The sequence below is a fragment of the Schistocerca serialis genome, chromosome 4, assembly GCF_023864345.2.
Source record: "Schistocerca serialis cubense isolate TAMUIC-IGC-003099 chromosome 4, iqSchSeri2.2, whole genome shotgun sequence".
NCBI classification, from domain to species: Eukaryota; Metazoa; Arthropoda; class Insecta; order Orthoptera; family Acrididae; genus Schistocerca; species Schistocerca serialis.
Genome location: NC_064641.1, coordinates 20,831,617 through 20,857,117, shown reverse-complemented (window position 1 = coordinate 20,857,117; position 25,501 = coordinate 20,831,617). Strand labels below are relative to the sequence as shown.

The 25,501-nt window shown below is 40.6% G+C and overlaps 1 protein-coding gene across 1 annotated transcript; it reads left to right on the top strand.

The window, feature by feature from the left end:
• Nucleotides 1-12,622: 12,622 nt before the first annotated feature.
• Nucleotides 12,623-13,060, top strand: LOC126473692 (uncharacterized). Its single transcript, XM_050100931.1, has one exon. It carries the CDS (start codon nucleotides 12,623-12,625, stop codon nucleotides 13,058-13,060), a length of 438 nt encoding a protein of 145 aa, XP_049956888.1.
• Nucleotides 13,061-25,501: the final 12,441 nt, after the last annotated feature.

The following is a 25,501-nucleotide window of genomic DNA, read 5'->3' as shown; positions in this document are numbered from 1 at the left end:
TCAGTGCTCTGTCAAACTCTTCATGCAGTATCATATCTCCCATTTCATCTTCATCTACATCCTCTCCATTTCCATAAAATGGTCCTCAAGTACATCGCCCTCGTATAGACCATCTATATAGTCCTTCAACCTTTCTGATTTCCCTTTTTGGTTAGAACTGGATTTCCATCTGAGCTCTTGATATTCATACAAGTGGTTCTCTTTTTTGCAAAGGTCTCTCTAATTTTCCTGTAGGCAGTAGCTATTTTACCCCTAGTGATATATGCCCCTACATACTTACATTTGTCCTCTAGCCATCCTTGCTTAGCCATTTTGCACTTCCTGTCGATCTCATTTTTGAGGCACTTGTATTCCTTTTTGCCTGCTTCATTTACTGCATTTTTATATTTTCTCTTTTCGTTACTTGAATTCAATATTTCTACTGTTACCCAAGGATTTCTACTAGCCCTCGTCTTTTTACCTACTTGATCCTCTGCTGCCTTCACTATTTCATCCCTCAAAGCTACCCATTCTTCTTCTACTGCATTTCTTTCCCCTACTCCTGTCAATCGTTCCCTTATGCTCCCCCTGAAACTCTCTACAACCTCTGGTTCTTTCAGTTTATCCAGGTCCCATCTCCTTAAATTCCCACCTTTTTGTAGTTTCTTCATTTTTAATCTACAGTTCATAACCAATAGGGGTCAGAGACCACATCTGCCCTTGGAAATGTCTTACAATTTAAAACCTGGTTCCTGAATCTCTGTCTTACCATTATATAATCTATCTGAAACCCAGTATCTCCAGGCCTCTTCCAAGTATACAACCTTCTTTCATGATTCTTGAACCAAGTGTCAGCTATGATTAAGTTATGCTCTGTGCAAAATTCTACCATACGGCTTCCTCTTTCATTTCTTACACCCAATCCATATTCACCTACAACGTTTCCTTCTCTTCCTTTTCCTACCCTCGAATTCCAGCCACCAATGACTATTAAATTTTCGTCTCCCTTCACTATCAGAATAATTTTTTTTTGTCTGATCATACTTTTCATCAATCTCTTCGTCATCTGCAGAGCTATTTGGCATATATACTTGTACTGCTGTGGTAGGCATTGGCTTCGTGTCTACCTTGGCCACAATAATGCGTTCACTTTGCTGATTGTAGTAGCTTACCCACACTCCTATTTTTTTATTCATTATTAAACCTACTTCAGCATTACACCTATTAGATATTGTATTTATAACCCTGTATTCACCTGACCAGAAGTCACGTTCCTCCTGCCACCGAACTTCACTAATTCCCACTATATCTAACTTAAGGCGATCCATTTCGCTTTTTAAATTTCCTGACCTACCTGCCCAATTAAGGAATCTGACATTCCACCCTCCGATCCGTGGAATGCCAGTTTTCTTTCTTCTGATAAAGATGTCCTCCTGAGAAGTCCCCATCCAGAGATCCGAATGGGGGACTATTTTACCTCCAGAATATTTTACCCAAGAGGACGCCATCATCATTTAACCATACAGTAAAGCTGCATGCCCTCGGGAAAAATTACAACTGTAGTTTCCCCTTGCTTTCAGCCGTTCGCAGTACCAGCACAGCAAGGCCGTTTTGGTTAGTGTTACAAGGCCAGGTCAGTCAATCATCCAGACTGTTGCCCCTGCAACTACTGAAAAGGCTGCCTCCCAACAGATACCCCTCCGTTGTGGTTGCACCTACGGTACGGCTATCTGTATCACTGAGGCACGCAAGCCTCCTCACCAATGGCACGGTCCACTATTCATAGTGGTGTAACCGTGAAAATCTCTTAGGGTTTGCTGCCGGATCCTAAAATCAACTCTGTTTAGTATTTCGGCGATCCAGCTATTCGCCATCTACACACAGACAGCATGCTCACTGGTACTACATGCACCGGCTGTTTGACAACAATCCAGCGGCTTGGTAGAATTTCATTCAGATATTCACGCACACGGCGACTCCAGTGAGCGACAGACTTGTTGAAAAACGAAGTTGTTGTCGTTCAGCCTCGGAAACAACCAGCTTTGTAACGCAGCAAGATACTGATGACTGTTAACCGCACTTCTGTCAGAGAAGAAGTGGCTGTAAATAGATGAGTGAGATATGTCATAAAACACATTGATTTTGGTGAAACTCGTGCATATTCAGTGTGTGCATGTGGGTTCTGCAGGCCCCAAATTCGAATACTGTGTTTACTTACTTTCCCACAAGGGTGGAAAGTCGCTTCAGCGCTGAACCCAACGTGTTGTGCAAAAATGTTATCATTGTCAGTAGCATTCTGGAGTTTGGCAGAAAATTCCAGACACTTGCGTTTGTCGCCACGACGTAGACCCTGTAACAGATGTAATGTGTACACCTTCATAACCAACGACGTCTCAAATCACGCCACATTGTTGTTGAAGGCAGTTGTAACGTCTGAATGGCATGACGAATTGATTTTGATTTTGTAGGACTACATTGGAAAGCAGTGTGAATTCGTACGACATTTTCGGAGGAAACATGACGGCTGGCCTGGACTCTTTCCTTTACATACATATCCCGTGTCCACAAAACGTCGATAGCACTGCGAACGCAACCTGAAACGTCTTCACACTGTATTCACAGAATGACACTTAGCAAAGTCGAGAATACAAAATGATTTTGGCTCTAGAGTGGCCATTTTGCAAAATGTGACGGTAACCAAACAAGCAGCAGATAACTGCCATGTAGCGGCAATGAACATAAACTAAACAATGGACGAGTATTTGTTCCTCCGATAACCGCGCTGTGGTGCAGCGATCGTTCGTTTTGATAACATAGTTCTTTGCAATACGTATATTCTTTTTGAAACAGCCTGTATCGAGGTGAGAACTGTAGTAGTGATACTTCACAGGTCATAAGCGTCTAAATAGCTTATGAGTGTTAAATTAGTTGAAGTGGAATAATATCTATATTTTGTGTCTTTCATTCTCGCTACTAGGAATATTTTTCTTTCCTTTTGCCGAAGCACTTCCCTTGGCCACTCTCACAGCCATGAACGTGGTGGTAGTGCTTTGCATGTCGTTTCTGGCGGAATCTACGCTGCAGCGATTGCCGGACATGCTACATGATGGCGCTGTGTTTGGTAGACAGCAATGCTACTGGAGCTGTAAGCCCAAGTCGCCACCAGAGAACGCCACAGAATAAAGCGGTTCCAGCTGCTGACATCTGACCTCTGTCAACTGACGTTGCGCCTATCCTGCACTCACTACAGTCAGTGCTGGATTAAGCAAGTGCGGAGCCTGTAGCAAATTCTGGCAAAGGGCCCTTGGTTTGTTTAGGTCGTATGGTTTAGGACGTAAAATAAAACAAGATCGTTACAAAAAACATTTCTCGATTTAATTTCGGCAAATTTAGAAATAATACAAGTTAGCTCAATGTCTCTGAGCAAATCGTATTCAATGTTAGTTATAGTGAGGTCATTTAGACATCCCTGTCCCATCGTATTTCTTAATTCATTTTTAATGTGCTTTAACGTCATTAAAGATAAGTAAATGCGGAAGCCTATTTCTACATTTAGAAAACACGATCCTAACGAATTTTCCATTAAAAATGTGTAGTTCTAAAGCTTCGTTCTTTTTTCTGTCAATGGCAGCAGCGATATCCGTTTTCAGCAGCTCAGCGAACTGTACCAGTTCGTCGCCTAGCGATTCGTCTAATTCATCTGGGCAAGCATTCACGGTATTAGGAGGTGTTTTCACAATCTCTTCTACTGTAAGAGATTTAAAGTCCCTTAGTATTCCAAAAACATTAGTCAGGTTGAGAGGCACCCACATGCCTTGCTCATACTGTGGCATCAAGCAGTCAGGACTGCAAGATGAGTGGTCTGCCAAGCGAGTGGATTCATTCTTATTTATCGAGTAACATGAACTCTCGTACTCACAATTAAGTTACAAATTATCCTCCTGTATGAATAATACGCAACGGAAACGCATATCTGACTATCAGTAATTTGCAGAACTATGACTGTTCACTATGCACTGGCAATACCACATTTTCTTTTTGTCTTTTATTTAACGGTTTTTATCAACACGTGGCCACCGCACTGAATATGAATGGCGCACACATTATAAATTCGGGACATCGTGACAACATACAATTCGAAGGAAAAGTCCACCAATCTTTTTCTTTTCACTAACTTATTTATTCCGATAAATTCTATAACCTAAACACACAAATTCTATAACCTACAACAATAACACATGAGAAATTCCGCCCAGTGGGCATGGCTTAACATTGGTGATTCTCTACCTTATGGTCTCGTAATTATTTAACACTACAGTGCACTTTCTGGATAGGATGGTGGATCTTTTATTATATCTCACACTTTGACTCTCACAATCATCATCACGAAACTTTCCTCCAGACCGAGCAGTACAAAAGGAACACACATAACCGACTACCTCTGCAACTACCTAGCTACTCTCCCATGCAAACCACACATACCCAAATTACATGACATACACCACACTACAACAAGGAATACAACACAATAAATAGTCACAACACTATCACTTTCAGCTTTCCCACTTCAATTAGTATTTATCCCAGTTTCACACGACACTGCCCCACTTCGTAATTCTTCTTTCCTACTATGAACTCTAGAGATATATGTACGTCTTCCTGTGCAATGCAAGCCAAGTGGCGTTGCTGGATAGACGGCTGACTCACCTTGCTTCTCTCTCAGAGCATTATAGTTTGAATCAAGCGTCACACGGAAACATAACATGCAAAGTAATATTAAGAGCATATTCATCACACACGCGAGTCCTCAACTGATACCATGGACGAGTACTTCTCTTTATCCTTTGTCTCATACACAGATTGAGACTCACACAGTACTCACCACGTGGAAGTACTCGCCTCTAATTTCAAATTCTGCACACGCTATTTCGTAAATATTTCAACTTATGGTACACACGCTATTTCTTAAATATTTCAACTTATTGTACACATGCTAGTAATTCAGCCTAATCTTAAGCACACGGAAGTATTTCAACTTATTGCTACATGTGGTTTCATTGTGACCGTTGGCCACTTCCAAAGATTACTACAATCCCATTAATATTACCTGCCTGACATTTAATTCTCCCAACAAAAGTTCCTGAAATAGAGAAATTATTATTTCAAACTACTCTTAAATATTCCACATGCATACAATGTCTCCACTCTTTCGTCTTTACGGAGCACAACTAAAACAGGTCTTAACAGCACAAGATCCAGCGGCAGAGTGCCGAAACATGGCCGTTCTTCAGGTCCTCTCGCACCTCTGCTGAAGTGGGGGAGCACCTTGCTACCGTATTGGTCAGCCACATTTCAGGCGCTCAAAGCTCCGGTAAGTTTCATCTCTTTGGTTCCACCAAAGGTGGCTAAAGGATCGTCTCAAAGATGATCATATATTCACATTCACTATCTGCGGTTAGCAGACGACCATACATTCATTCATTTCACAGATCTCACCAAACTGGATGTAGGGATTTATTTTGTGGGAGTGCACATGTGATCAATTAAATAAATAAATTGTCATTCTTTCCCACACTGGTATCCGGCTTCGCTGTATTAATTGAAATTGAGTTATTATTAGAAAAAAATGTGTTGTTCTGACAAAAATAATGAAGTATGTTGTACCTATTTTCAATGTCGGGCGGTACTGTACCCTTTCAAGGTGATGATATTTTTACCTTGTGTTTGGCTAATGCAGCCATTACATGGTCAATTATCATAATAAACACCTGAAATTCAAAATATTCTCCAGGTGTTTGATTTTCTACAACTTAATCGAGTGTAGTTGATCCACTAAAATCCTAGCACAAAGTAACAATGCGGACGCGATCGATCCGCGGTATTGACCGTCTAGGCGTGGTTGAACTACAGACAACACTAGCCATGTACTTCCTTCATGGTGGAATGGCTGGAACTGATTGGTTGTCGGACCCCCTTCGTCTGATAGGCGTTGATCATGCTTGGTTGCTTACATCTTTGGGCGGGTTTACTGACATCTCTGAACAGTCAAAGGGACTGTGTCTGTGATACAGTATCGACAGTCAAAGTCAATCTTCAGGAGTTCAGGGAACTGGGGCAGTGCAAAAGTTTTTTTGTTGTATGTATGACCCAGTATGGCTGAAGCAATTAGATGGATAAATTCCTCGCATATTGTTTTTACAATTATGACGTATGTCCGTTTCCTTTATTTGCGTGACTACATATATGTTGGGCCAGAAACACATCAAATTTGGCTAGTAATTCTGATAACCCTAAATTTGTAAATTTGTGGTAAGAGCCTATGGGACTAAAATGCTGAGGTCATCGGTCCCTAAACTTATGCACTACTTAATCTAACTTAAACTAGCGTACGCTAAGGACAACATACACACCCATGCCCGAGGGAGGACTCGAACCTCCGACAGGGCGAGCCGCGCGATCCGTAACAAGTCGCCTGATAGCGCGCGCCTTGGGTTAGCCAACAATTTCATTACTACCTTGAAATGCTAGCCCTCGCTCAGCTAAATAACTTATAACTGCAACAATTCGTTGTAAGAATGTTCGCCAAAGCTTTTGTTCGGTCTCAGATTGGTTAACATGTTGAGAGTCGACATGTGCATCCTTGTTTCTTTAGAACTAACAGCGAAATTATCTCTTTTCTATGCTAACTGCTTTCTTCATGTCTCTTCAGCAAAATATTTGCATTGTTCCGGTCATCTAATCCTTCTTTCGAAAACCGTGAGAGCCGTCAGAATCTGCCACTTTGCAAACAAAAGAGAATAGTCGCCCTTTGGTTTCTGAATAGCACAGGCAATCTCTCATGAAAGTTTTATTCGTTAGTTTATGTTTGTATGTGAAAAACGACTTTCTGCATAACCTAGGCTTATTTTCCTTCTCATATACAGGGTGTTACAAAAAGGTACTGCCAAACTTTCAGGAAACATCCTCACACACAAATAAAGAAAAGAAGTTATGTGGACATGCGTCCGGAAACGCTTAATTTCCATGTTAGAGCTCATTTTAGTTTCGTCCACCTACGCTCAATGGAGCACGTTATCATGATTTCATACGGGATAGTCTACCTGTGCTGCTAGAACATCTGCCTTTACAAGTACGACACAACATGTGGTTCATGCACAATGGAGCTCCTGCACATTTCAGTCGAAGTGTTCGTACGCTTCTCAACAATGCATTCGGTGACCGATGGATTAGTAGAGGCGGACCAAGTCCATGGCCTCCACGCTCTCCTGACCTCAACCCTCTTGACTTTCGTTTATGGGAGCATTTGAAAGCTCTTGCCTACGCAACCCCGGTACCAAATGTAGAGACTCTTCGTGCTCGTATTGTGGACGGCTGTGATACAATACGCCATTCTCCAGGGCTGCATCAGCGCATCAGGGATTCCATGTGACGGAGGGTGGATGCATGTATCCTCGCTAACGGAGGACATTTTGAACATTTCCTGTAACAAAGTGTTTGAAGTCACGCTGGTACGTTCTGTTGCTGTGTGTTTCCATTCCATGATTAATGTGATTTGAAGAGAAGAAATAAAATGAGCTCTAACATGGAAAAGTAAGCGTTTCCAGACACATGTCCACATAACATATTTTCTTTCTTTGTGTGTGAGGAATGTTTCCTGAAAGTTTGGCCATACCTTTTTGTAACACCCTGTATGTTCATTGAAGACAAAAACTACTGTTCACATGCTGAATTTCGCTACTTCCTTTCATAATCCAACAATCTCTGTCAAAGCTGTTTCACCACTGACCAATATGGTTAGAATATATTTTACTTTCACTTTATGTTCCACATGTACAAGATGCAGTAACGTCAGAAGCCTGTAACATTTTGTGGTGTCACCGCCAGACACCACACTTGCTAGGTGGTAGCCTGTAAATCGGCCGCGGTCCGTTAGTATACGTCGGACCCGCGTGTCGCCACTATCAGTGATTGCAGACCGAGCGCCGCCACATGGCAGGTCTAGAGAGACTTCCTAGCACTCGTCCCAGTTGTACAACCGACTTTGCTAGCGATGGTTCACTGACAAAATACGTTCTCATTTGCCGAGACGATAGTTAGCATAGCCTTCAGCTACGTCAATTCCTACGATCTAGCAAGGCGCCATTATCAGTTGCTATTCATCTTGTTAATCATGTACCGTCAGACCGACGTTCACCATTAATGGATTAAAGTTAAGTATTCCACCAGCTACGTCCGTTTTTCTATATTCTAATTTCCTTGTCCTGTTCCAGACCTCACGCCAGCCTGCGTGAGCTAAAACGCTTGCCTTTCGGCTTCCTCTAGTAATCAGGGGTTGGCTCTCCGTCCAGCCCACAACACATTTTATCGACTTTTCTTTGTCTGGAAGATGTGGTTTCTGGGCCGATAGGACTCCCTATGCTTTTCAATTCAGTTTGGCTTGAAAACGATATAGCTGAACTGGGAAGAGTTGTCGTCTGTTCAATTGCTGTATCACTTGTGGAAAACGTAACTACATCGGAAAAAGTTGGATATTCTGATGAATCTTCTGTAGTATAACTATCATCCTTACAATCAACTACAGCTTTTGAACGTTGCACTTCATTTTCTGTATATTCGACAAAATCGTGCCTGTTGACTGCGCAAATCTAAGCTATAAATACAGGGTGCGCCAAAATAATGTATACACACTTTGAAGCGGCATATAAAATTTATTTCCCGTTCTACAATGTTAAATTTCAGGAAATGGAAAGCTTAAAGTCCAATTGGAAAAATAAATGAGCTTTGCAAATGTGATTAATGTTCAAATTGGTGGCCTTCAGCATCAATACATTTCTGAGTACGAGTCACCACTGATTTCGTACATCGTACCAAAGTGTCCAATGAGATTTCTGCACACACCGCCTGAATCTCATTCCAAAGTTACATGGTTTACGCTTGTACACCTCATCTTTTACTGTGCCCCATAAGAAGAAATCCAGCTGCGTGAGGTCTGGAGAGCATGCAGGAAATTTGATTGGTCCCCTGCATCCTATTCACTGGTCTGGCACACTGTGATCCAGGTATGCTCATATGTCCCTATGATAGTGCAGTGGGGCGCCATCTTGTTGGAAATAAAACTCATCATTACCGTATGATGCACGAATGGCAGGGAATATGGACTCAGCAAGCATTGTTAGGTACGTTTCTCCAGTAACAGTACCTTCAAAGCGGAAAGGCCCAATGAGTACCCTTGCAGACAAACCACACCAGGCAAATTTACAGCCTTTCCAACTATAATGTGAGGATTATCTTCAGCCCAGTACACACAATTGTGCCCATTGACAGTTCCATTGAGTTTGAATTAGGCTTCATCTGACCAAATTGTGCTACCCACAAATCCCGGTTCACATCTCACCATCTCCTGAACCCATTCACAAAATTCTAACCTTCGATCTGGATCATCGTCATTTAGCTGTTGCACCAGCCTTGGAATGTACGCATGAAACTTGCCTTTCTTCAGAATGCGTAGCACACTACTAGCATTTACATTACTCTCACGTGCCGCTTGCCTTGAACATTTTTTAGGCGAACGCTGAAACAATTCCAAGATCGAAGTTTTGGAATCATCACTTGTAGCTGTACGAGGTCGCCCTGATCGACCTTTATGCACATCACACACTGTTCCACGAATATCGGATTTGTCTCGTAGACGTGTAATTGTTAACCTTGAAGGTGGTTCTGTACCATACTCACTTCTCCAAATTCTTTGAATAGCAGCTACATTCTCAAACTTCCAGTACCACTTAATTATCTGCTTCCGCGCTTCAAAGCTCAAACGCACGTCCGCCAGGTTGCAGTTACTTCCTTGTCACTGCTGCCACCTGCTGAAGAAACATAACATTACTTTCTCACAGATATTTAACCTTGTAGAACGGGAAACAAATTGTCAATGACAGTTCAAAGTGTGTATACATTTTTTGACGCACCCTGTATATGAGAGGCTTTCACCCATAGAGCTTTTGCGAATGACACATGCCGTGTAAGCAGAAGCGAGAGTCTGCTCAGTAGCACTATGCTATGGCGAAACCGACAGTCGCCTTCCAAGAGTTTAGACTACTACAGCTTCCCGCCTATCGACATCTATTGAATCTCTGTCCATAAAAATTATGGCGGAAGAAGAAGAAAACGAGTTGAGAATGAGCTCTCAGCTGTTATCTACCCATCAATACAAACTCAGGCACATCTTTAAATTATTCATGATCAGCGCTCTCAACAGAACTTCATTCGCTTGGCTTCATGTTTTATATTTAATAAGGGAAGCATGGTGGTAAAATGTCGGCTCCCACAAACGATCTAGCCTAAGAATGTGGGCCATACGGTGGAAGTACACAGGTAAGACCACACTATACTCGTGCGTACTGGTTGTTTGTCACTCGCTCCTCCACACTGCAGCCATTTTAAGCCTAAGCGCGAAGTACATACGTAACCTCGACTTAACCAGCTACCCACGAGCTACAGTGCCGCAGTTCCTGGATTTGAATGGAAAGACGGTCAAATTGACACCGTTGAACGTAAATTAGCGAGAGCTAGTAAAGACATGAATGGCTAAAACCATTGTTTTCCGGCTATTTCACATGCAAATGGAAGTGTATGGGCTTTTCTTTGCGCTCTTATTTATACGTTTCAGTTTTGTCGCAGATATTATAGACAACTTTCTAAATGAAGATACAAATAATGGACTGACGTTCGATACTTCTTTGCAATCTCCACTGGTGGTAAGGACAATGGACACTAAGACGAGGAAGTAAGTGATAATGAAGACTGTTCTGAAGATCCAAAATCATCAGTAATAGCTCGAGATGATAGCGAAGGAATATGCGAAATAGTCTGTCACTTTCTGGAAGACTAAAAAGAAGAGAATCTTTCAGGACCATTAAGAAGATTTTTCAACTATTATAAGAGAAACGATCTGTAATTAACAGTAAATAGTGTTGAAAGTGATGTACGTGTGTGAAAATGTTTTCAAAGGCCAACATAATCGATCTGCATGAATTTAATATCGTATCCTACAATAATGTGACGGTACGTGACGTTAACATATTGAGCAATGGGATGTTAGAGCCATAATACAAGTGGGCGCAATTTTTTAAAATACTCTGTTATGTGTGTGTACGTGTTCAATAAGTGTTGAATAGAAATAAATAAATGAATAGAAGTAAATAAATCTATAAATATAGTATATGCATTTTGTGCCATTTAAGGGAATGGGGTAAATAACAGAAATATTAATCTTTAACTCTGTAAAAAAATTTTGTTTCGTATGTGCATTTCTTGTGCATTTGACACGTTCCACATCATAACGGCTACCATACCGTGGGATTGATCAATGGAACACGCAACCAACTAACTAACTAGCTAACTGTTATGGTGCAAAGGGTAACTCATCTTATTATAGTGGCCGGCACGAAAGTAGAGTCCTCAAGGTCACGGCCGCTGCCAGCCGCCAGCAGGGGCTGCGGGCTGTGATTCGCCTGCCTCTCGGCGGTAGGTCAGAGCAGCAGAAAGCTCGGTGTTGCCGTGCTATATCGAGTGTTCACGTCTGATCTAAGTGCCTCACTGTCTTTAGAAAGGTGCTTTGACGTGTGCTCGGTGGTGAACAACAATGCAGGAGCGACGGCCTACTTGTACTACTCCTCTGGCCGGTATGCGTGAAGGTTCAAAAATGGTTCAAATGGCTCTGAGCACTATGGGACTCAACTGCTGAGGTCATTAGTCCCCTAGAACTTAGAACTAGTTAAACCTAACTAACCTAAGGACATCACAAACATCCATGCCCGAGGCAGGATTCGAACCTGCGACCGTAGCGGTCTTGCGGTTCCAGACTGCAGCGCCTTTAACCGCACGGCCACTTCGGCCGGCATGCGTGAAGGGTGGAAAGACATTCGTAAACAATCGAAAATTATCATATCGAATGTACTGAATGTTTTTACTGATCTGGCCGACAATGAAGAAGCGAGGAATAACTTAAATTTTGCGCAAATTCATAAACTTACTGCTAGTGTCTCCAAGTCAATTGTAGGCCGTATTAGCAAATCTGAGTCGTTGGCAGAATCTCCAGACATGAATGAGTGTTTCGATTCTCCAAGAAAGGGATACGAACGTGAACGGAAATTAACCGACCTTGACGATTTTAACAAAGAGCTCATGCGTAGAACTGTACTTTGATATTACGACAGAGGAGAGTGTCCGACGGCTAAAAACTATAGGCTGACCTCCGTCCAAAAATTAATCTTTTAGGCTCATAGACCTCCGTTCTTCGTCTTCTCCGCTCCCTTGGTTTCCGATTCAAGAAGTGTAATGACGGACGGAAATTCTTAATGGATCACAGAGACATTGCAGCAGCAAGAGTGAAGTTTTGTGTACAAACTGTGTGTGTTGCGTGCTGAAAACACCAGACCTGTAGTGTACTTGGATGAAACCTGGGTTTGACAGAACCACACCAATAAGTATATATGGCACGACTCAAAAGGAAACGGCGGTTTGAAAGTGCAGGTGGCCGATTAATTATGGCCCACGCTGGTTCATTAACCACAGGCTTCATACCAGAGACCAAACTTGTTTTCGTGGTGGGAAAAGTTCTTGCCAATCCGATTACCATTCAGAAATGATTGGAGAAGTTTTTAAGAATTGGTTTATTCGACTGTTGTCTGCGCTGGAAGAAGGGTCAATTATCGTGATGGATAACACCAGCTACCACTCCATTCAGATAAAAAACCTGCCACGTTCAAATTGGCGCAAGGCAGATATTATCCAGTGGTTAAAGAGAAAGAATGTTTCATTTTCAGTCGATGAAACGGAGGCTGAACTCTTGTCTAAGGAAGAAATCGCAGGTGCCAAAAAGACTTACGAATTAGATCAACTGGCAAACGAAATGGCACACCAAGTGGTACGTCTACCACCATATCACTCCCAATATAATCCCATTGAATTGGTATGGGCCCAAGTAAAGCGAGAAGTAGCGAAAAGAAATACTACTTTCAAACTTGCTGATGTCGAGAAGCTAACACACGAAACTCTTGACAATGTTACTCAGCAGGACTGAGAGAGGTGCGCAAAACATGCAGAAGCATTGCAAGAAACTGATTTCTTGAACCAGGGTTTAAGAGACACCATAGTGGAATCTGTGATGATACACCTGGCTGAAACAAGCGACAGTGAATCCGAAGACACGGAGCCAGAAGATCCTTCAGTTTAGGTAAGTGCCGTCTATGTAAAAATCTGATTCGATGTAAATGTTTTTCTATTCATTTCAGTTATAGAGGACATACTGGGAATGTTTTTCCGTTACAGTAGACGTCATAAATTTATCACAAGTTGTGGCGATTACTTTACTCGATAGCAACTGTCAATTAAAATAAGACTGTCAATTCTGCATTAATTAATAACAGTTTTTCCTAAAAACCAGTATCGAATGTCTTTACATTTGGATATAATCTTACTGCATTCGGTTTACTTGTACATTCGAAATTTAACTCATTTTTTTTCATAGAAGCATTTACTAGCTATTTCGTAGTAAGGGTAATGCAGTTCATAAAATGACAAAACGTTGTGGTGCTTCTGTGTCGACAGCGCAGTAACGTCAGAACACTACCAGCACCTATTCTGATTTTCCGAGAAGAGCATAGAAATCTATGATATTTGACGACTTTTACAAAAAACTAGAACGTAGAATTGTATTACTTTCGTATGGCAGAGTGTAGTATCCGATGGCCTTGAAAAATACAGGGTAATGCCCGTGATAAAACTGAATATTCTGGCCAGTCACTTCAATACACTGTCTTCTCCGAACACTTGGTTTTTAATTCAGAGACTGTAATGATGAACGAAATTTGTAACACAGGACACGGACATTGCAGTAGTACGAACGAGGTTTTTGTGTACCAAGCACGTATTGCGTGCTGAGAATAATAGGCTTACAGCAAATTTAGATAAAACTTAGGTTTCACAAAACCTTTCGAACAAATATTTTGCTCGTTTTCAGTGAAAACTAACTACAAATACGTTTGCGTAGCGTATATTGCCGCTTTGAGTGATGGATGCACTGGCGAAGGATTACGTATTAGCAGCCAGTAAAATATTTTCTGGAAGTAGGGAATATTCTCCGTCATATTAAAGCGAGCCGACCGAACAAAACTCTTGGCGACGGCCTACAACGACTCGCGCGATGCTGCGCACGGATTATCGCGGAAGTAATTTTCCTCTGTACGTGATACGATACAATAATGATGTCTGAAATGTTACCAAAACTAATTTTGTAGTTTTCTTAACAACTTTCTCGTCGGAAGTTTCTTCGCAGTCCTACAGAACGAAAATTCATCAGCGACTACATTTTTCGCTACGCTGTCGGCACAGTTTCACACTCTTACAATATTTCTTTTTTTTTTATCTCAGAAAACTTTTATGTTTCCGAAATAAAAGACGCAGCGTATGCATCAGTAAACTTTGAGTATGTTCATATTTTTTTTCAGTCCAATTATATTAGTGATTCTGTTACTACCACAGGTTGAAGTAAAAAATTATTTTCCTCCAAAATTTCTTGTAAGGTTAGTTTTCATTTTTTCCTAGCAGCTAGTGAGAATTTTCTTTTGGAAAGTACTGCATCATATACTAGACTAAAAATAGAGTTTCCCAGTATTTTTTTTAATTTTTACGAACATTTGAAATTATTACTATAAAAAAACTGGCAATGCTGTGAGACGGCAAGGTGACCTTAAAGAACTGTTTTCGTGCCGGCCACAATACAACAAAACAACTAGGTATTGTTACGAATCAGTCACATTTACTGTGTGTGAAGAATTTTTCAACGACACCCTACCTACCATGCCTATATGAATTTTCGATAGACAGAATATGTATAAGCGTATTTTCATTTTAGAAATCACTTATGGTCGTCCTCCTATCAAAAAGGGACGAAATACGACAGACTCGTGTAGTTTGTGCGTCAGTAATACTGCGTAAAGCCACACGACATGCCAAGGGTATCTGCAGATCGACACTTGCTGTCGCCTCTGTACTTTTAAAAGAAGCGACGTACATACTACGGGTACGTGCGTTTTATGGGGGATCATATTTTAGCAGACAGGTCATTTTATAGACAAGGAATACTGACGGATGTCGCGAGAAGACTTGTTTTCTAAAAATCATACATGGTTGCAGTAGATTAGTTGGCACTTATGCAGTTTAGCAGGTACGGAAAAAATTTTTCATTCCAAATGTATCTGGCTTGGAGAGCTTTGTGGGTGAATATGTAAAGTTTGTTGGTGATTGTACTTTGTATTTTCATAAATAAAGTGATCTGTAGCGTAGCCCACTTGAGGTTAGGTTGGGAGTTTTTTTTTTGGAATGCGGCCGCGGCAGCGGCCGCCTATGATTTGAAAATACTGATTAGTTAGTGTATTACGCAATGTTGCGTCATCGGCAGCGCCGCGCTTATCGGGCAGAAGATATCGCCGACGGTCAAGAGAAAATGAAAATGGATGTTATATTCGAAATCAGCGCATCAGAATTCACTATATCGACAAAATATTGAAAAATAAAAAAATTTTAAAAAAATTTAAAACAAATTTTTTGATGTAAATAATTGACTGGGGCGAAAATAAATATCGTATTCGTAATCAGTGTATCAAATTTGACTATAATCGATCAAATTTTGAAAAAAATTGATAAATTTTTTCCGTACCTGCTAAACTGCGTAAGTGCCGATTAGTTTTCATTCCGTAATAGTTTTCAGGTCAAAGAACCTTGTCAATGAATGAAGAACATGGAACTCACGAGTCTGCCGTTTCCGGAATGACGATAATACCACGCGGAAGAAGGTTGCTTACTGGTTTAGAGTTGTCACAAGTCTGGCTTTCGCTGGATTTGTCTTCGCACTGGCCGCATCCAAGGCTCTCCATTGCGGGGAGGGACTGTCTGAGATAAGCCCGGACTTGTTTCAGTTGTCAGAGAAATTAGAATGATTGAAAACAACACATGAATAAACACTCTTTGCTAAAAATTTACTAAATGGTGACAGTTGTATGCGTGGTTTTGTTCAACGGACGTTAAAAAAAACCAGTTCTATGCACACTTAACCGCTCTCCTGTATACGTATATTTTTCAGCACTTCTCGCTAAATATAGTTTTGAGACCGTTCAAGTGCTTTATTAGTCTGTAAATGATGCCAGAGACACGTTTGCTTTGTATATTTTTATACTGCGACTAGCTTTTACCAATGAATTCGACGTGCATAAAAGCTTTTATGGTAATCCCAACTTTCTATACATCAAACGAACCGTCATTTCATTCTCTGTCGATTTATGCAAACTGCATCTCCAGCGACAATTAGTGATCCGTCTATGCATGTTTGAATAAGCAAAACCACAAGGAGTCACGTTTATAAAAATCGATTACAAATAATCAGAATTAGCAAATTGAACGTTTTACAGTCTGTTCCATATCTAAATGATCAGAGCTACAAAACGCGTTGTTGTTGATGACGGTAGCAGCCTGTGGAGCCACAGCTAATTACAGGAATGGGCAATCGTAATTAATACAGCCTCTTCTGTCCCTACTCCTGCTAGACATCTGGCCGGCGCGCGTACATGATGCCGCGGAAAATGGTACTCTCTACTGCAAGAGCGTCAACACCACACTTCCGCACACTACAAGCGCTGGAACCCGTCTCTCTCTCTCTCTCTCTCTCCACGCGCTCCGCGCAAAAACTCCCTACCCAAAGATTTTACAACTCACAAGCACTGCTATTATCGTTGTTAGTCAATGCAGATAACAATTCCTTTGACTTATTCCCAGAGGTTATAAGTTTCACAGTTAAGACACAGATAAATACAATGAAATGTCAACAGACTTCTACCTAAATTTACACATACAGCGAAGCAATGTCCTTATTTATTAAAAGAAAGTATTTAAATTACGAATATTTACACACACTTCAACAAAAAAATTTATGTATCGATAGCAGGTGCCATGCATCCTGCATTTTCAGTGTTACACGTGCCCCACATTTCATGATTTTTTTTCCCAAGAGAACAGATTCAGGGAATGTCCCAAAATTTAAACAAATGGAAATGCAGATGCATACAGATAAACAATTTTGTCTGCATAAAGTCCTATAATCGCTGGATTATCAATTCAAATAATTATTTCAGTTATGTAGAGGGCACGTTATATACATGACAACCCTGTGTTAATATTACTCAAAACATTGTAGTACGAAAACACATCTTAAAAACAAACACTTCCTTCAAGAAATCAGTAAGTTTAAAAATACTACAAATATTATGAAAAGCATACTCAAAATGGCATAGAAAAATTCAAGCATCATTTAAAGGTACATAAAGAACAGTAAAAAATAATTCAGAAACAGGATAAGAAATAGTAATTACAAAATTTCATTACATAAATGTGTATAATGAACATTAACTTTTTTTTTCAAGTGTCCTTACGCATTGCACGAGTGAGTGTGTTTTAAATAACGTCGATACCAAACATAAACATTTAGATCAAAACCTTTAACCCTAGCATTACCAACGTATTTTTTGTTACATGTAATACCAACGGGGGGGCCTCAAAGGCCCATAAAGAATACCACAATTTATTTTATTATAAATCAAGTTTATTTACTTCTGATACCTCTAATAACAATTCAAAATGCTTAGACATTGTTTTTGTATACTGGATAATAAAAGATGTTATTATAATAGGAATAAAATGAACAAATCACAAGATTCAGTTTATATATTTTTTGGAATAATGTTTCAAAATAGTGTTTTCTTATAAAAACGACTTTTTTAATTCGATACACTACATGAAGCAAACAAAATTTACTGTCTCATTCTGCAACGCATTTTTCACACAACACTGTCTTCCTGCAGTGTTTCTCACAGACGTGTTTGTGGCACTGAGAGCAGGTAACAGTTGACTTTCCCAGCTTGTTGTACTTGATCTTTTTAGATGCAGCTTCTTGGCAGCATAGGTGGCGCCGTCCACGTGTTCCTGGTTCTGCTGTTGAGGATGATGGTTCTACAGAGCAGCTGAGCTTCCGTTGTGTGATGCTTTCCATTGCCATTATTACTGGCTTCAGAAGTCCATACAAATTTTGTGCCCGTTTATCTACTTGAGATCTTATTAGTTCGAGACCTAAATTAGTGATAAAAACTCTTCTGCGGTTTAGCAAATTCTTTTTCCAATTCGGAAAGTTGAGGAGGAAGAGTGAATATGCATATATTGCTGCTATGTCAATGAGTGTGTAGAAGAGGGACAAAGGCCGTCATCTTGTTCCTCTCTTTGTGCTGTAGTGTCTTGCCATCTGGTCTATGGTGTCCACGCCTCCCTTTGTAGAATTATAAAAAAGATTTATGTTAGTCTTTTTTGAGTCTTCATTCAACACCCCTTCTGAGTGATAAGTTGAAAGCATCAACAGCAGTCGTTTTGGCTTCTCGCGGACGAGCGTTGATGCAAGAGTAACTGGTGGCCTCTGTGTCTGAGGGTCAGTATAAGCAAAGATGGAAGAGTGTAAACTGCGGCCAGTTGTAGTCTTCAGCTCTTCAGGTATGTGTCGTCTGTTAGACTGTAGGGTGCCAATAAGTGTGAGGTGAAAATCATTCCATAGAGTCTCAGCAAGCTCCACTGAAGTATAGTACCGATCTGTGGTAACATTACAGCCTGATTTTTCAATAGGTTTTATTAGTCTCTTTACAATTTCCATCGGTCCATTTGAATGCTGTGTATTTCCTGACTTGCCTGTATAGATGTCCATGCTGATCACATATCTAGTCTCAGAATCAGACAGCATTCGAATTAGAATGCCGTATTTTCCAGGTTTTTCTTTTAGAAACACCTTGAATGGACAGCGACCACGGAACAAAGACAACATCTCATCCACTGTTGATGTAGACCAGGAATGAAATACAATGGAAGTGAAGAATTGAAGCTTTCAAAAATTTCCCTCATTGGAGCAAACTTGTCAGTCTGGCGACGAATTTCTCTTGTGATCTTATCATCAAACCTCAATATTTTAGTCAATTTGAAAAATCGGGTCCGACTCATTGATCCATAGTACACTTGTCGGCCCTGAAGCAAAGACCATAAATCCTGGACAGGTATCTTATTGTCATGATTTGAACCCATGATTAGCAAGAGTCCTATATAACAAAATAACTCATCTTCATCTGTGTGCTGAATACCTAGGCGAGAAGCCTCTTCATTTGAGTGTAGTTTTATTAGATTCATAATTTGAGGCGTAAAAAAGAGCTCTATAGCCTCTTTCGGAGACGCAATTCTTCCTTGTTGTCCTAGCCCCATTCTTTCTCGCACTATATTTTGTACAGAACGCCGATATTGTCGAGATGGCTTCGTAATATACTCTCGTCCACTTTTTGCAATGAATTTATCACATTCCGTATCATTATCATCTGGTGGCTTGGCTTCAACCTCATCTTCATTCTCAGACGATGAATCAGTTCTAATTTCTTCCACATCATCATCCACTTCACTTTCCTCTAAATCTGATTCGTTCAAAACTTCTTCTAGCACTCTTTCAATGGAACTATCACGTAAACGATGTCTACTCATGTTGCTGGTTCAACAGCAGCAGAAACACTGAAAATAACAATGGTCCGCTTCATAATAATATGTCTGAAGGCAACAATGCCAAAATTCGTTTCATGGTAAGAATTTGAAACGAGAGACTCAACCTCGTAAATCTTTCCTTGCTATTACCAACGGGTGGGCTTCTAAGGCCCACAGAGAATTAAATCAAGTAAATGAATTTTAATTACATTTTTATTCCGAAATTCTGTAATGACTCAATAGTACATTCAATAACGAACAATTACCTTTGCTTTCAAGTTCATATATCAAAGGGTGTGGATACAACATAGAAAAACTGAGTCAGTGGGTCTACGAGGCCCCCCCGTTGGTAATGCTAGGGTCAACAGCTGGCGCTGAAAGAAAAACAATTCGCGTTGCACACGCACATTCACAAAGAATGCCGCAGCTCTACAAGAGCCGGCAATGACTCGGTTCAAGCGGAGCATTGTTGCGTGCGCCATAGCGGCACGCTAGATCTCCGTTTTTGTGCATGCAGTGGCATTCCAGAACGTCCACCTCCCTCAAATTGTTGTTACTCACTCCCGAGTAATCTCAGCGAGTCCTCTTTTTAATTCTATCACAGTCGATAATTCAACACTGTCCGTTAATACACACGTGTACACAGACCTGAAACTTACAGTTCGTCTAAGTGCATCGGTAATAACCCACATCATACAGATTACAATAAAATTTCAACATAATACATACATATACCAATTTCACAATCTTCACTAATATTAGAACTGCACGTAATGTCTTGGCTTCTCTTTTCTCATTTGGGACTAATTAGTCTTTGTCTGGTACAATTTTAAATCTACAATATTACGCACACCTAACAGCTTGCCTGATGTAGAAAAAGCTAAACAGGAAGCATTAGTATGAGGTACACTGATAATCTCAAATGGTCCATTGTAAATGAATTTAAATTTTAAAATTTCATGGTCGATCTCGCTTGACTTTTCGTGAGCTTTAACAAGTTCAAGATCGGCCATAGCAAATTTGGCAAACCACACTTTAGCGTCATGATGCCATATTCGCACTTCAGCTTTCTATTTCATCATTTCTCGTAGGCGTTCATTCTTTACTTCAAAGTTAATATCAACTCTCGGAGGGAAATCAATCATTTCTTCCACTAAACCTTTAGACTTATGGTCTAATAGTATTTCTTTCGGAGTGTAGCCTGTGGATTCATCCTTCAAGGCGTTCATTATTTTCTCGAATTCACCGACGTAATTGCCCCACGATCTGTGATTGTGGTGACAAAACGTTCGGCAAAGCCGACCTAATTCACGCATGTACCGTTCCGCGGGATTCCGGCTCGGGCAATAGGCCAAAATGTGTATTACTTCAATTCCATTACTTTTCATTCCTTCATTCCATTATTTGGAAGTAAATTGCGCTCCGTTAACGGATAAAACCGCTTTTGGTTTGCCGACGTGCACAAAGTAATCATTAACAAATCTGTTATAAACCGCTCTAGCTGTTGCTTTTGTTATCGGATATAGCTTGATGAACTTAGAAAATGTTTCCAGCACCACTAATATGTACGCAAAATTCCCTGAAGTCTTGGGCAGTGGACCATAGAGGTCCGCACAAACCAAATCCAGCACATCGTAAGGTCTTATGCTCTGCATAGGACCACACTTCGAGCGATTCGTTACCTTCACCCTCTGGCACTTCTCACATGTCTTTATTCTTTCAGCAACTCTTTTTTTGCATACTATTAAAATTTACAGCTTTCGCCAGCTTGGCTGGCCGACACACGCGCCAGTTATTGCTACCTTCACCTTTACGTATGTACAAGATATGGTTGTACAGGGTTATTACAAATGATTGAAGTGATTTCATAAATTCACTGTAACTCCATTCATTGACATATGGTCACGACACGCTACAGATACGTAGAAAAACTCATAAAGTTTTGTTCGGCTGAAGCCGCACTTCAGGTTTCTGCCGCCAGAGCGCTCGAGAGCGCAATGAGACAAAATGGCGACAGGAGCCGAGAAAGCGTATGTCGTGCTTGAAATGCACTCACATCAGTCAGTCATAACAGTGCAACGACACTTCAGGACGAAGTTCAACAAAGATCCACCAACTGCTAACTCCATTCGGCGATGGTATGCGCAGTTTAAAGCTTCTGGATGCCTCTGTAAGGGGAAATCAACGGGTCGGCCTGCAGTGAGCGAAGAAACAGTTGAAGGCGTGCGGGCAAGTTTCATGCGTAGCCCGCGGAAGTCGACGAATAAAGCAAGCAGGGAGCTAAACGTACCACAGCCGACGGTTTGGAAAATCTTATGGAAAAGGCTAAAGCAGAAGCATTTCTTAAACAGGAGATTGGAAAACCGATGGATCGGTCGTGGTGGAGATCATGATCAACAATTCATGTCATGGCCTCCACGCTCTCCCGACTTAACCCCATGCGATTTCTTTCTGTGGGGTTATGTGAAAGATTCAGTGTTTAAACCTCCTCTACCAAGAAACGTGCCAGAACTGCGAGCTTGCGTCAACGATGCTTTCGCACTCATTGATAGGGACATGCTGCGCCGAGTGTGGGAGGAACTTGATTATCGGCTTGATGTCTGCCGAATCACTAAAGGGGCACATATCGAACATTTGTGAATGCCTAAAAAAACTTTTTGAGTTTTTGTATGTGTGTGCGAAGCATTGTGAAAATATCTCAAATAATAAAGTTATTGTAGAGCTGTGAAATCGCTTCAATCATTTGTAATAACCCTGTATATTTTGTAATACTTCCTCAGTTTCTCTCCTTCTCTACTCTTTTCCTCATACTTGTTCTTAACAATTATTAGACAGTCGTCCTCGTTTTGATGACGACGCATGTTTTTACAGATGCTCTCTACTCTTTTACGACCTTCTACATCTTGAAAGCAGTATAATTTCAGTACGCCTTCAGACTCGTCCTCCCACAAGTCTATGATCGGTTTCAGGCAAACTTGACAGCACGTCCGCTATACAGTTGTCTGATCCTCTCCCGTAACAAATGTCATAGTAAAACTGCTGTTAGAAAAGAGACCACCGTGTCAATCTTGCAGTAAACGACAATCGTTTAGATGAGTGAGCGCCTTGTGATCTGTGTGAATTATCACCTCTCGGTCTCACAAATTGTGTAACGTAAGGTTCCGTGCCTCCCAGAGGTACTTAGGAAACTAAAGAACGACAAATGTGTAGTCATTTTTTAATTATTGTCCATTTTTATGGCACTACATACACTCTCTACTGTAAAAACTATGTTAAAAATCAGTATAAACGATATGATTCGCATTCATCCGATATCATACTCAGAGACGTCACTTGCTGGCAGCCTGGGGCGCTGTTGTTGCTGTGGGTAACAAAAACGAGATGGAGTGTCGCGATTGTTATGTTAGATTGTGATAACAGCTTCTCATTACTACCATTGCTGTAACAGTTAGTGCAGTTTCCCCTTAACTGAATGATTTTAAAACGTAATCTATCTCATGGGAAGTAGCAACTTTGCTTGACAAGTCATGTACACTCAGAGCTCTCATGAAGATAAGTGTTTAATTGTGTAATAACACTTAATTAAAGCAATATTATACCGTATATAAGTAAATTAGTACCCACTATAAGCTATTTGTTGAAGGTTTCAGTTTTATTTGCATATTTTTCGAAGAAAAGATTCATACGCTCGAATTTTGTCCTGGCTTTTGTTTCCATTATCGTATACTGTAAGCACAGTCTAACAAACAGTCGCGACACTCACTGCTGTAAAAGTTATTGCCGTTTGACAGATGGAGCGACACTAGCGCTCCAAGCGGCAGGTAAAGTGAACGTCAGACGCGTCGTAAGCATAATGTTTGTTTGCATCCATTTCCTACGTAATTTCCGAATTATTCGAGTTAGTTTCTTGCCTCCAAGAGTTTGTGTAGTATCAGAAGGCATATATGTTTCTAAAAATGATTCTAAAATAAGCGCAAGTATGGACAAAAACCATGAATAGAATGGCAAGCTACAACACATTCGTGAAGAATCACTTGTGACATTGGACAGAATTGCAGCTTACCACGTTGATATCAAAAGAATATAAACACACAGATTAACACGCAAGAAGCACAAACATGTACCTCTACATCCAAAAGCGATGGACAGCTCGTTTATCGTTCTGTAGGCCTACTGTGTTTGTCATTTGTCGCCTGTTGCTACAAGTACGACCTTCATCTTTATATTATTCTAAGTGGGACAAGCAACTGACAAATAGCGGGAGAAATATGCTGAAAACATTATAATGAGCTGATTCTTACATTTCACGAAAAACCAAATATTTGAATAATTTTCAAACAATCTGTCTGTAGGCACTCTCCTTGTCCCATAATAGTTTTGCTCGAAGTCTAGCGATCTGCACATTCTGACACTTCACACGCTTTTGTAAGACACGAACAGCTGCGCTTAATCTAACCACTTCATCGTCAAAGCAGGTCTGTGTTGATGATTCTCACGAATCTGGCACTAATACATGGAGAGTTGAACTGGCTGCTTCAGTGTCATAGGATTGTTTTACAGCTTTAGATTGACGGCCGAATCTTTGTGTTAGTTTCTTCTTCATCGTCAGCTGAGGTGACTTATTTGGAATGTTAAACAGTGTTGGTACTGCATTCCACACGAGTTTGTTATTGTCTGCGTTCATGAACTGGTTTTGTTCGAAATGTAGCGAACAAAACCTAATATTATTATACAGGTAAACCAGATCTCTCTTCATAAGGTCTTCTCGTCTGCTGTTAACTAGCCATTTTTTGCTCCTAAAACGAAACATTCATCATTAATACACGTGTAGTTTGCAAGTGAATCCTGACGATACAGTTTAGTAACATGATGGTATATACCTCTCAGGATCCTTAGGAAACCTGAAAAAGACAGCTGTGGTGTCTTCTTCCTATTACTGCTGCAATTTATTGCGCTACAAACACTCCCGATGGTAAAAACCATTGTATAAATCAAAATAAACAATCATTATTCGCTTTCACGGTCGCGCCGAACTCACAGTTCAACCTACCGGCCGCTTGCGGCGCTGCTAGCGCTGAAGGCAACAAAATCGAGGCGAAGTGTCGCGACTGTTATGTTAGACTGTGCTGTAAGTTACATGATTATGTGAATAAAGTACCGTTTGTGTTGTTAAAGTATTCTTATGCGGCATCCATTTGACTCTCTAGTAGGTAGGCAACTGGAAAAGTTCTGGAATAAATGAAAAGTACATATAGTTTAGGCTCATTTCTTTGTTTACTTTTGTGTCATCACATAAAAAATACAGATTTAATCATTTCTATTCCTCCAAAGTTTTGAATTAGCATCCAGACTTTAGGCCTAAACTTTCTGAGAAATTTGATATATTAATTGAGTAGTCTAGGCAGTTAGTTATTCTTGTTTAGTTTAGGCTAAAGATAAGACTTCTTCGCCATGAGTGTACAACATGCCATGGGATTGTTAGTTACAGGGTGTGGAGTGAGATTTGTTGCATTTTCTTCCATTTGGTGACTGTAGTGGCGTGAGATTTGGGGAAATAAACATAGCTCATCGGTTCTGTGGGTTTTTCTGTAGAGACAGGAAGATATTGGAACAGGAGGAAAAGATTGCTCCCCTTCAGACAGAACTAGATAAAGCAAAACAAGATGCAGAAAGGTTAATGGGGAAGAAGGGAAAAGAGAGGTAGGCAGTAACAGCAGCTTACAGCAGAAATAGGAGTAGGACTTTCTCAGACAGTTTTGTCGTTAATTTAGAAAACAGATTTGATCTTACGTCATGGTTCAAAGCTGATGAGCCACTAGCAGATGTAGGCATAAATGGGACACAACAAACTTTCAATAAGTGTTCTAAAATTAAGAACTCAGAAAAAGTCATGAAGAAAGATTTGTTGTTAGAT

Coding starts and splice junctions, on each gene's coding strand:
- LOC126473692 (XM_050100931.1), top strand. CDS start 12,623: ATGATTGGAGAAGTTTTTAAGAATTGGTTTATTCGACTGTTGTCTGCG.